Here is a 13,519-nt window from a genome sequence, read left to right as displayed (position 1 = left end):
GGTCCAGCTTCTTGGCCTCAGTTTGTCGGTAGTCATTAATGCAGACAGACAGCTTCTTGCTCGACATGTCCATGCAGAATGCAGCACAGTGGTTGCAGCTTAGCTTGTAGATCATGACTGGTTTCACAGGTAGCTCTGCCTTTGATGGGATAGCCGATGCTTGTGACCGGACTGGAGAAGGCGGTGGTGGGAGGATGTGTGCAATAGGTCTTCCATCTAGGTTTATTACAGGGATATGAGCCATGAGGTAAGGGGTTGAGAGCAGGGGCTGTGTGGGCATGGATGAGGATATTGTGTAGGTTTGGTGGGCAGCAGAATACCACTGTGGGACTGGTGGGAAGGATAGTGGGTAGGACATTCCTCATTTCAGGGCATGATTAGACATAGCTAAAACCCTGGAAGAGAAGGTATTTAGTTTCTCCAGTCCTGGTTGGTACTGAGTCACAAGGGGACTGCTCCTCTGTTGTCGGACGATGGGATTTTGGCAGATGGGGTACAACTGGAGAGGTAAGGCATGGAAAAACTGTTTCTATACAAGATTAGGAGGGTAATTATGGTATGTGAAGGCTTCTGTGAGCTCCTTGGCATATTTATATAGGGACTGCTTGTCACAACAGAAGCAAAGGCCATGGGTGCCTAGACTGTATGGAATCATTCTTGATATGGAATGGGTGGCTACTGATGTAACCATCTTGAGGTGGAGGTCAACATCAAGGAAGGGGTTTGTTGGTTCAGCAGGACCAGGTGAAGTGAATAGGGGAGAAGTTGTAGAAGTTCTGGATGAATGTGGACACACCATCCTCACCCTCAATCCAGATCATGAAGCTGTCATCAACGAATCTGAGCCAGAGGTTTGGGAATCTGGTTGTTAGGAACCATTTCTCTAGATGGCTCACAAATAGGATTGTGTTATGCAGGTGCTCATTGTCATACATTGGATTTTTTTTGTATCGGTTGCCTTCAAACGAGAAGTAATTGTAGGTGAAGATGTAGTTGGTCATGGTGACTACAAAGGAGGTTGTAGGTTTGGAATCCTGTCCTGCCCTCTCTCCACCTCGTCCCTGTACACTCCCACAAACTGCATTTACTGTCCCCAACCAGTACTGAGCTCTCCCTGTCCTTCCCACCCCGGCCTCCTCCTTACTGCCACCAACCACATCACTTCTCCCATCATGTGCAGTTGCTCACAATCTGGCATCTGCAGCCAGGGGTGGTGGTGGTGGTGATTTTTCACTGTTTCATTTGGTCTTCAGAAACAGATATTAATGTACAAAACAGTTCTTGGCATCACCGTTGTTGTGTCATGAAGAACTGCGAGTGTTTTTGGTGGATAGTATGCCATACCTTGTTTGACTGTTTGTGAGGTCTTCTTTTTGAGAGTCTATGGAGATGCATCACAAAGTGAAGTTCACTTACACAATTCAGCCATCAGTCTGTGAAACTGATAAATTGCGAACCACCCCCCCCCCCCCTTTTCAATATTTTGAAAGAAATTAATGGAGAGTTTGAACTGAGAATTTGAGGAACTTTTTATGAATCCCCAAATATTTTCACAGCATCAAAATCTGGTAAATTAACGTCTGAACAAGTCAAAAGAAATTTGATATATGTTTACTTTCTCAGTGTGGGTGTAAAAAAAAAAGTTGTATTTACTATTTTCAACTAACAAAATAGATGTATGTGACATGGTACACTAAAAAGATAAAAGAACAATAATTTCCAACATAATGTAACAGTTTAAAACATAAACCAAAACACAAACCAAAATAATGCAAATCGTAAGAACTGTTTAGATATTTTAAATAGGTTTGTTTCACGTACTCTGACAGCACACTGTGTACACCTTATTTGCCAAATATTGTAATACAGAAACTAGCTTTATTACACATGGACGTATGTATGTGTGTGGCATGAGAGCTGCTTTAATTTAGGCTGTAACAAAAGTTTCCATTTCACAAATAGCATTAATGATGGTGGGGTTAATTTACAAATTTTTAATTTTCTTCAAAAGTTGATTACGTATTTTTCAAGAATGTTTTACACTTCAACTTTTACATAAAACACTTTTTTTATATGTATATTTCACGGTTTCGAAGCTACTCCCTCTAAACCTAAATTGCCAAATTACCTTTCGGGGTGTGTTATATCCCTTAAAAGTGAAATAGACACAAATAAAAAATAGGTATTGCATGGTTCTTCCCCCCTGACACACCCACCAAGTTACATGAAGACAGTTTTTTTGACACTCGGAAATCTTCCCTTGTTAGTGAATTCCAGAAAAGCTTACATATAAATTTTTACGAGGCAGACAGGGAAAATAGTGCAGGTTAAGATGAGTAATAGTAAGAGGATTAAAAAGACAAAGTTGATTCTTCTGCTACGAAGGAACCATGAGAGGGGGATATCTGAATTAGTACATAACTTCTTGGGTAACAGATAAAAGGTAACTAGTACTTTTAAGTCAACAGCATGGGCCATAATCTCAAAATGCAACTGCAGATGACATCACACTCCTTGTTGGAAATACTCCTCACACAAATGTGACTATCGTATCACACATGAGTGATGTGACAAGCCATGAATCAAGTATTCTGTCAAACGTGTAAATGCAGAGCTTCACGAGTTGTTCAGTCACACCATGCACAGTCGTTTAATGAACAAAGAAAGAGCATACGGACTATCAGATCAATTGTGTGATTGGATTGAGGAGTTCCTAGATAACAGAATGCAGCATGTTATTCTCAATTAAGAAAAGTCTTCCGAAGTAAGAGTGATTTCAGGTGTGCCGCAGGGGAGTGTCATAGAACCGTTGCTATTCACAATATACATAAATGACCTGCTGGATGACATCGGAAGTTCACTGAGGCTTTTTGCAGATGATGCTGTGGTGTATCGAGAGGTTGCAACACTGGAAAATTGTACTGAAATGCAGGAGGACCTGCAGCGAATTGACGCATGGTGCACGGAATGGCAATTGAATCTCGATGTAGACAAGTGTAATGTGATGCGAATACATAGAAAGATAGATCCCTTAACATTTAGCTACAAAATAGCAGGTCAGCAACTGGAAGCAGTTAATTCCATAAATTATCTGAGAGTATGCATTAGGAGTGATTTAAAATGGAATGATCATATAAAGTTGATCGTCAGTAAAGCAGATGCCAGACAGATTCATTGGAAGAATCCTAAGGAAATTCAATCCGACAACAAAGGAAGTAGGTTACAGTACGCTTGTTCACCCACTGCTTGAATACTGCTCAGCAGTGTGGGATCCGCACCAGATAGGGTTGATAGAAGAGATAGAGAAGATCCAACGGAGAGCAGCGCGCTTCGTTAAAGGATCATTTAGTAATCGTGAAAGCGTTACGGAGATGATAGATCTTCCAGTGGAAGACTCTGCAGGAGAGATGCTCAGTAGCTCGGTACGGGCTTTTGTTAAAGCTCCGAGAACATACCTTCACCGAAGAGTCAAGCAGTATATTGCTCCCTCCTACGTATATCTCGCGAAGAGACCATGAGGATAAAATCAGAGAGATTAGAGCCCACACAGAAGCATACCAACAATCCTTCTTTCCTCCTACAATACGAGACTGGAATAGAAGGGAGAACCGATAGAGGTACTCAGGGTACCCTCCGCCACACACCGTCAGGTGGCTTGCGGAGTATGGATGTAGAAGTTCTACACCTGAATGTTTCCAGTGTGAGGTTACTTGCATGACTAATTGCCAGAGCTGTTCAGTGTAACCAAAACAGTATCTATGCAAAGCCAGTAATTTGCAATACTTTCACGGGGCTTTTTTTAGGGTAAATGTTTCCGAAAGTGAGAGCTTCCAAATAACTATAGAGATAATTACAATGCTAAATGGAGAAACAAAACATTTGCACCAAATAGATCCTGATTTTGCTTGTTTATAGACATCTAATAGTGGTCTGTGTATAGTTAAAATAATTTATTTGAAGTATTAGATAATACCACGAGCTGAGTAGTACGTAATGAGAAGTTTTTGAAGTAGCTGGTTTCTCTTAAAACACATACATCAAATAATCTAGGAGTAATTACTGTAATTATCAGTTTGAGTACATTAGCACTGGTCACAATTTGTTTTTAGTACACTTTACAGAAATAACCAGCAGTGGTTGTTTCTACCTATCAAGGTATAACTTGACTCATTCCACTTCCCTGAAAGTACTCCTTCAATATTTTCATGTTGAAATCTAGCAAGCATTTATGAGAATAAATGCAGAATGAAGAAAACAGTTGCAAAATTAATCCCAAAGGCATTAGAATTTTCCATAAAATTAATTTCTTTAAACAGGTGGTAATTTTGAATGGTTTAATTGTGGATAGGACTACAGTTACAAAGAACAACGTCCTGTCTTTTTAAGTCTTGTAGTTGTAGTAGTGTGTAAAATAATGGACTGTGTCCCTTCGCTATCTACAACAATCACACCTGTTAATTATTTTAATGATAATGCAAGGAAATATTCTGATGCCAGCATACATAATAATTTGCACTGACCTGAACCCAGTGGTGGTGGGCGTGGTTGTACAGACCGCTGGATTGCAACAAATGTTTGTCCATCTCTGTTAGAGCGTTGTGAGCAAATCGAAAGTCTTTCTTCCTCTCCAAATAATGAACCAATCTCAGGAAGCTCATAAGCATAAAGGCAACCACCGACCAAAGTTTTTATCTTTTGATCGTCTGGTGGTACAGTCTGTTCCATCAAACATATTTAAGTTATGTCATTTAAAACACTTGAATAAATTACACTGTGAGGAATAATTTGTCGTTTACCTTTATTTGCGCAGCAGTTACTTCTGCCAGTCTTAATAAGTGAGCTGGTATGCCACACAATGGTGACAATGCTGCCTTTATGCTGCTGTATTTCTCATCCATGTTCAATCTTAGGCCATATTTTACAGGAACGGATCCATCCAATCGCATTACTGCAATAATAAAAAAAATGTTACAGCATCAAAATTGTACAAAAGTAAACAACAGTCTAAACAAAACAAATAGAAAATGTGGAATGTGCCGGAATATGTGCAGTTTTTCCACTACATAATAATCAGCAAAGAGTACATTATCTTCCTGTTTCTGATTGGAAGGTTTTATTTTTCAATACTTGAATTAACTGTGGCACTTACAAAAATGTGTTTCTACAACAACAATAACTGTTGGGTAAGCTCGGTGACCCCCTTGGCGATATTTGAGAGGCATAGGCCATGAGCAGGCACTGGCTTTCATCTTCTCGCTTCCATTGTCATTGTCATCGACATTCAGCACCAGCATAACACTACACTACACATGCATCCATTACACTCACCTACACTCTACAAATAAACACACAACAGAGCTCGCACTTATCCACAAGGGACGGGGCAAATGCGTGCAGAGAAAGAACGCTGTATCAACAGGTGGCTGAATGTGCCCCATGTGATACTGCTGCCAACAATGTTATCCAACATTTACATTTATACATTTCATAACATGTAACATTGGAAACATTACATATAAGTACGTATTTGCAAAACAGTCTTGGCAGAATTATCAGGTCATTATACAAACATCAAGATATTTGGAACCATTAACAATGAAGCCTGAATGGCGCCTGTATAGAAATATCGATATACATCAATATAATATGTAAGCACAATTTGCTGACAGGCAACTAATAAAACTGGACATCTCTCCTTAGTATACTTTCATCTTTAGACAAAAATCCTGGCAAACAGTTTGTGTGTGTGTGTGTGTGTGTGTGTGTGTGTGTGTGTGTGTGTGTGTGTGTGTGTGTGTCTCCATTATGTCATAACGTAAAATACTCAATTCGGTGCGAACAGCTGCTCAATGCCCCTACTTCCCTAGCTACCATTTCTGCTGAAGACCACATGTGGCAGCCAAAGATGGTAGTCTTAAGACAAAAGTTTATATGTTACAGGAAACTGTACTATATTGTTTATTACCAAATTATGCTCTAAGATTTTAAATATACAAATAGCATCTGTACACGATGCATGACATGCTACATGTTACAATACTTACAACTGTAAAATAAATTTCTTTAATTACCTAACATTTGGACTCATGAGTCCACTTCATCATCATTACTCAATTTCTCATAGTTGGAAGGACTGTTGTACAGCAATCAAAGACAGTAATTTTGTTTGCATCCTCAGTGCCATGAAGTAAGGCTGGCTGTTGAGGTGACTGGGAATATACTCAAGGAACTGAAAATATGCGGTCTTCCCCTAATGTACTGTGTGAAGGACCTGAAGTGTTGAGATAAAGTTGTCTGTTTTGTATTTGTTTTCTCTTACGTACATGCTAAAGGCCGAGATAATGACATTACACTGCTTGAAGGCCTACATAGTCTGTACAATACAAAGGCATGCTGGAAAATAATGCCTCCAAATTTTTTATGTGGCAACTCATAGCTTTTTAAATAAAACAAACATTTTACATTCTACATCTTTATTCTTCATGTCTACATATTGGCAGCCCTCTGCCCCTAGAGGCCTCTGAACTTTAGCGCATAACCTACAGTGCGAAATGTTGAGGTGTAACATGTCATTCATAAAATGATATGTTCCACATCCTTGATCTCTATTGGCCAACGAAAGATGTTTGTATGATAAGGTACTTAGTAAGTAGAAAGCACCCCAAATTCGGGAGGTTTTCGATGGTTTGTGCAGATCAGAGTTACAATCAGAGTTGCGATCGTGTGCTCTCAGCAATGAGGGCCACAGACTGCTGCTTCTATCTACTGACTGGAGTCTTTCACTCTGCGGCACTAGGAGTGAAGAGGATGGAGCACATGACCTATGTAATGTAAAAGAAATCATTGCTGAAAAGGCAACTGATATTCAGATTTTATTGCAAACAAAATTTTCCGAGTCTCTTGGGACACACACTTGTGCAAACATTTAGCTGGAATTTCATGCCTATGTAGTCAGTCAATCAGAAGTAGTTAGAATCATACATTACAGAAAATACTTTGAGTTCAACTTCTCTAGAGGTACTATACCACTAAGTAGAAGAAAAAAGTCTGTTTCAGCATCGATGGCACTGTGGATTGAAGTCTACAGGAGAGAAGCTGGTTCGCAGTTCCCAAGGGCACTGCATAGCAGTACCCAGGCAGCATTGACATTGTATAGCAACTGACAGAAAATGTATGAAAACTGCAAAATCCAGTAAAATACGAGAGCTTCAGATCAACTGCTGGACTGTGTCAATGGTTTATTTCTATCATATAGAGTACGAATATAAGTAACAAAACAAACCAACGTAATTATTTTGGAGAGTGATAACTGAGTTTCGAATTCAAAGACTTCATTCACACATGGGGCACCCTCTCCTTCAGCACAACTATGACCGACCACACATGAGTGCAGGAATTTCTGCAACAATGCTATACCCTGCATTCACTGTCATCAATCATCCTCCATACAGTCCCGAAATGGCCCCATCCAATTTTCATCTGTTTCCATAACTTAAAGAATACTTTCGAGGACTTCACTTTGATAGTGATGATGTAGTGCAAGTGGAGACGATGTTGTGGCTCCATCAACATTCGAGGGACAGTATCATACCTAGCAACTTTAAAAAATTGGGAGATTCAATTTTAAAAATCAATAGGTATTCAGCTTCTTTTCAGTATAGTCTCAAGGCAAGTGATCTCTCTGTCTATGACATCACAGAGCCATATAATGGCTACAAAAATGCCAATGAACACACTAGAAGTACCCCACCCACCCACCCACCCAACTGATTTGTAAAATAAGAGAAAAGCAACCACGTAACTATAGCAGAGCAGTGCATGGTGCACAGAAACCCACAATAAAAGGCAGTTATCCTGCCATTTATATCGCTTATGATACTTTGACCATAAGTTTAAATATTATTATTTTCAAGTTTTAAAATTTGTGTTTTCTATTATTTGTTTCTGTGAGCCATGCATCTGATTGCTTTAGGTCTCATTTTACACATTTTTCCATCCAGGCATTTCCATTATTGTTATACCCCTTAGCTACAGCACAACCCAGGCAATTGGTACTAGGTTGGGATTTATTTATCTTTTTATTTTATTTTATATATTTATTTTTTGCATTTAAGTAAAATCATACAACTGCCTGAAGAAAGTTCACCACATACAAAAGTCCAAACAGGACAGCATTGAGGAATATGAGTATACGATCTACAAAATGTGCAGTAATGAGGAAAAATGGAAATGCAAGCTGGAATGTCAACAATGTAAGAAAGACATTGTTACTCATCATAAAAAAGGCATGTTAAGTTGCAGAGAGGCACAATTAAAAGACATTTACGTAAAACTTTCAGCCACAGCCTTCATCCACAAAGGAGAAACAGGCACCACTCATACACATAAGCAAACACCCTCATGCACACATGACTGCCAACTCCAGCATCTTGGGCCAGGGTGCTTGCTTGTGTGTATGAATGGTGTGTGTTTCTCTTTCACTGATGAAGGCTGTGGCTGAAAGCTTTATGTCAAGTGTCTTAATTGTGCCTGACTGCAACTGAATATGTCTTCTTTACAAGAAGCAGCAATCTGTCTTTTCCTACACCGTTGAAAAATAGCAATCAATATACAGGACAGGCATGACATCCTGATTTCTATAAACTTCAATAGATATATTTACTAAAATTGACTAATGAGTGAAGGACTTGTGACCACAGGCAAAGAAAAAAAAAAGAGGTGGGTTTTCAAAACAAATGACTTGAGTCTGAACATAATTAGCTAAAGATCAGGAGAAATAATGGAATAACTGAAGATGAGAGAAAAATGTGGAAACTCTGGAGTTTCCTGTCTAAATTGGTAGTGCTGGCAGCTATAAGGTATCAACGAACTGGTCTTTCACTAGGAGAAATGTGTTTGTCGCTAGGATGACAATGCTGAGAAACACATATGTAGGAATAGAGTATAAAGCTGTAGAATGTTAGTAACTTTCATTTTACTTAAAAAGCTTTTAAGAGTTTTCACACAGAGGCAGTACTTCTCAGCATGCCCTTTTGTATTATTTATGGTATGCTCCACATTTTATCTTACATATGGCTGACTTAGAGAAAGGTTCACATTTATTTAAATTCTGAAGAATCAACTTCTTTAGGATGTTGTCATTTTGGAAACTGATGCCTTCTTCAGTGTGTTTTAAAGATGCATGAGGTTTAGTCACACTACACCTAGGTAAGGTAATAGGGCCTAGCTATTCTTTTAATATTTTTTTTGCAACTTCTTTTTGAAGTATAACTTTATTTTTAGCTATTACATTCTCTGAATTATTCTTTACTCCGTATATTTTTGATTTATGATGCGGCACTGTTGGTGAGTACTTACATGTTGGTTCAAGTACTATACGTAATATTTACAACGATACATGTTATGACATGTTTAATAATTGTGGTTATACTGAAGAACCATTTGCTAATGGCCTCAGTATAGCAAAAACTTGACAATCAACAAAAGAAATATGATGCTGTCTTATGTCTGTGGATGAAAGCACCAGACAACATTAATGGATAAGAATTAGGAAATAATATGTACAAGACTAAAGCCATACTCACCAATAACCTGCACATGGATGTAGCTCTCCATAGGCAGTGGTAATGAGAGGTAGTTAAATGGATCAAACCTCACACTCTCATGGCCACACACTTTACATGTCACTTTAGACTTGAGTTGGCCATGAAACAGGTCCACTATAATCGACTTGTTCCGAAGAATATGGTTTTCCCAGGCCTTGAACAATAATTAATATTTAATTGTTATGTATCAGTGCAGATGAAGTTAACAGTAACACAGTTTGCTACTATACCTCTTGTGCCACTATGACATCAGGTCTTCCATCACTGTCTTTGAGCTCTACATAAGGTCTATCATGCACCCTATTAAGATCTTCATGTAACCCATCGAGAAGAAAGGCCAACAGCTCTTGTGAATCATGCTGCTGAAAACCATTGAAACGTGGTGCATACTTTCCTATTGTCCACTGCAACCGACAAAATTCCAAATAAGATATCTCTGCTTACAAAATCTTTTGTAGTAATCCTCAAATATGATGTACTCAGAATTATCAACAAACCCTGAGCTTCAGAGGTGCTATCGTTTTTGCAGTTCCACTCCAAATGTCATGGATCAAATCCCCATATCTCTTAGCAATATGACCCTTCATCCCTAGAGGATTTGCTCTGGAACAGGCAAAGGAATTGTAATATCTCTTTACTTTCTGCCTTTGACATGGTTACAAACCAAATCAGTAATATTGAAATAAATAAATTTATTAGCAACAAGTAAATACTACTAAAACTATGTCGGCCACAGACGACGACCATAATAATAATAATAATAATAATAATAATAATAATAATAATAATAATAATAATATTAATATTAATAATAATAATAGAAAATCATGGAAGAAGCAATGCGTAAAATACAGGAAAGGCACTCACCTATAGCGGATCGATGCATGGAGCACAGAAACACCTAACAGGAATTCACACTAGCTTTTGAGCAATTGCTATTTTTCCTTGCAAAAGTACACACATTCACACACAACCACCCAGGCGCACAGGCATCCAAACAGATTCTCTCATGGCTACAATAAGACTAATTATTGATACTCTGTTACTGAAAGCAGTTTATTGAGCTGACAGGAGTCAAGAGGGGGTAGGAGAGGACGCAAGGAGGGGTAGCAGGAAAGAGGCAGTTCTTTGAGCAGATGACTGTGTGGCTACACATCAAAGCTAAATGAGTGAAGAGGACACAGCACACAGAGAGGCAGGAACATGAAGAACGGGAGAGGGGATTGGGGGAGAGGGGGGGGGGGGTGACCGATGTGGTGGGGTGGGGAACTGGGGGGGGGGAGTGAAGGCCCCCCTGAACTAAGCCCCAACTAAGCTGTTCTCAATGTCTCAAATGATTTTTTCCACTTCTCTCTTCTGTCCACACTCCTCCTCCATCCAGTTCATATATTATCTCTCACTCTCACTCACACTCTCTCTCTCTCACACACACACACACACACACACACACACACACACACACACACACACACACACACACACACACACACACACACACACACCCTTTGTATGCACATCTCTCCCTTCTCAGTTTCCCCCTCTCCCTCTTCCTACACCTCTGCTCGCTGTAACCTCTGTACTCAACTTGTCTTGGCAGCCGTGCAGTCATCTGTGCAAAGACCTCCCTCATTACCGGTATCCTCTCCTCGTGGCCTTCCCTACCCCATCCGCACTTCCATCCACTCGGGCAACTCCTTTCGATGATAGAGTATCGATAATTTCTATTTCGATGGCCACAGGAGCATGGTTTTGGATGTGTGTGGTTATTTGTATGAAAGTGTGTACTTTTGCTAGAAACAGAACTGATGTTCAAATGCCAATGTAAGTGCTGTTTTCTGTTACGTGCTTTTGTGCTCCCTGCATCGATCTGCTAGAGCCAAGTGGTTGCCTTTCCTTTATTTTATGTGCTGCCCTATCCAGGAATTTCCATTATTGTTATTCAAGCAGATGTGATGTATTTGCCTAATCATCTGCAATTAGCAGTAATTTAATGAATGGAAACTATAACAGGCCTCTGCGTACAAGCTTGTGGATACAGCAGCATGTTGAAATATTAATATTTAGAAGAAATCATTAATAACAAATTGCATATATGTAAGGACAGATAAATAATAAGAAAAGATAACCATTAAATCTGTTTCGCATTATCTGTACGTTATTAATCAGTAGTCACCTTCTGTATTGATTCAAGGACAGTAAAATGGCACTCCACCAAAATATCATGGCAGCAAGTTACTGACACCGTAAAGTCACTGTCTATGAAACATCTACCAGTTTTTCTAATGAAAAATCAGCACGAAAAGGGTGTGACATATGGGCACAGTAATGCCATCTGTTACTACAGTCTCCATATCATGATATAACAGATAATATCTTTTTGAACACAACTGTTAATCAATCTTCCTACTAAATCCATAATTAGAACATGTCAAGAATGTCTTTATGTAACTTCAAGAGGTTTAGAAATTTATTACACCTCCTACATAAATACTATACAGCAAAGTGCGCGTGCGCGTGGGCGTGCGCGTGTGCGCACGCGCGCGTAAACTTTGTTCGAAAAAAATTTTTTTCCCCTTCTTTTGTTCGAAATTTTCTTGAATTTCCCCACCCTTTAACGTGATCTGGAGACAACATAACTACCTAACCTTTGCACCCATTGTTGTTCACCAACCTAAGTTCAGCACAGGATCAACATAGCTCATCTCAAACCAACACTTTTTCGACTTTTTTCACACCTTTATCTCTCCCTGCATAAGAAAGTGTCTGTGTATGTGGGGATGGATATGTGCCAATCCATCGCCTCGGGTAGTTGACTTCAAGTAGTTACAGACAGATAAGTGCCAATGTGGACTCTCCATACAGTTGATTGTGGAATTTGCAGCTCTCTGCTAGCTCTGCGAGTCGATTTTCCTGGGCTGCGAACAAATGCTTGCTGGATGCATGCTACATTTTCATCACTCGTTCTCGGCAGTCCAGAACTTTTCCCTTTGCACTAACACCCATTCTCTGTAAACTTTCTACCAACGTTTAATACACCACCTATCATAAGGTTTAACACCATACTTCGTTCGAAATGCACGCTGAACAATAGTCGTCGATTCACTTCTGTCATACTCAATAACACAAAAAGCTTTCAGTTGAACGGTCGCCATCTTAGCATCAACTGACGCTGACGCCTAGTCAACAGCACCTCAAGCAAACAAATGTACAACTAAATGAAACTTTATAGCTCCCTTCATTCGCTGACAGATAGTGCTTAGCTCTGACTTTTGTCGTCGCAGAGTTTTAAATTCCTAAAGTTGTGGTATTCTTTTTGAATCACCCTGTATATCTATGGACAGGGACAGGGAAGCGGAAGGGATAGAAAGGCACTAGAGACGTAGTGGTAGAAGGCTAGGAGCAGGGAGTTGGCGACTGTGGAAAGGAATGGAAGGCAAAAAAGGAGAGAAGTGGAGAAGGAGAAAGATGAGCAGATGCATTGGCAGAGGGCAGCACACAAAGTGGATGAGATGTTAGGACGGAAGGGATGGAAACTGATAGCTGGAGGGTGTGGGGGCAGTTGGTTAAGAGATTGGGGTTGGGATAATTTCAGGAGTGAAGAGTGTACTGTCAGGACAACTCCCATATGGATAGTTCCAAAAAGTTGGTAGCTGAGGGGAGTATTCAGATGGCCCACATTGTCAAGCAGCCATTGAAATGTTCAACTCTACATTGTGGTGGTGGCTGTTCATCCTGGTGGACAGCTGGTGGTAGTCATACCAATATAAGAAGTTGGGCAGTGATTGCAGCAGAGCTGGTACAGGACATGTCTGCTTTCACTGGTGACCAAGTCTCTGTTGGAGTAAGATAAGCCTGAAACAAGACTAAAAGGGGAAGTGCTGGGTGTGTGGATTGGACAGGTCTAGAACCTGTGT

At 39.8% G+C, this 13,519-nt stretch overlaps 1 protein-coding gene across 1 annotated transcript in view; it reads right to left on the bottom strand.

The window, feature by feature from the left end:
- LOC126284103 (ubiquitin carboxyl-terminal hydrolase 32) overlaps positions 1–13,519 on the bottom strand; it is a 203,137-nt gene that overhangs the window by 98,149 nt on the left and 91,469 nt on the right. Inside the window, exons 17-21 of the mRNA XM_049982761.1 lie at positions 10,103–10,208; positions 9,836–10,009; positions 9,585–9,759; positions 4,797–4,948; positions 4,521–4,716 (exon numbers count right to left, since the gene is read on the bottom strand). Coding sequence (XP_049838718.1) covers positions 4,521–4,716; positions 4,797–4,948; positions 9,585–9,759; positions 9,836–10,009; positions 10,103–10,208 — 803 coding nt within the window. The remainder of the gene's footprint in view (positions 1–4,520; positions 4,717–4,796; positions 4,949–9,584; positions 9,760–9,835; positions 10,010–10,102; positions 10,209–13,519) is intronic.

The sequence above is a fragment of the Schistocerca gregaria genome, chromosome 8 (genome assembly GCF_023897955.1).
Source record: "Schistocerca gregaria isolate iqSchGreg1 chromosome 8, iqSchGreg1.2, whole genome shotgun sequence".
Classification (NCBI taxonomy): Eukaryota; Metazoa; Arthropoda; class Insecta; order Orthoptera; family Acrididae; genus Schistocerca; species Schistocerca gregaria.
This window is presented reverse-complemented; position numbering and strand designations above follow the sequence as displayed.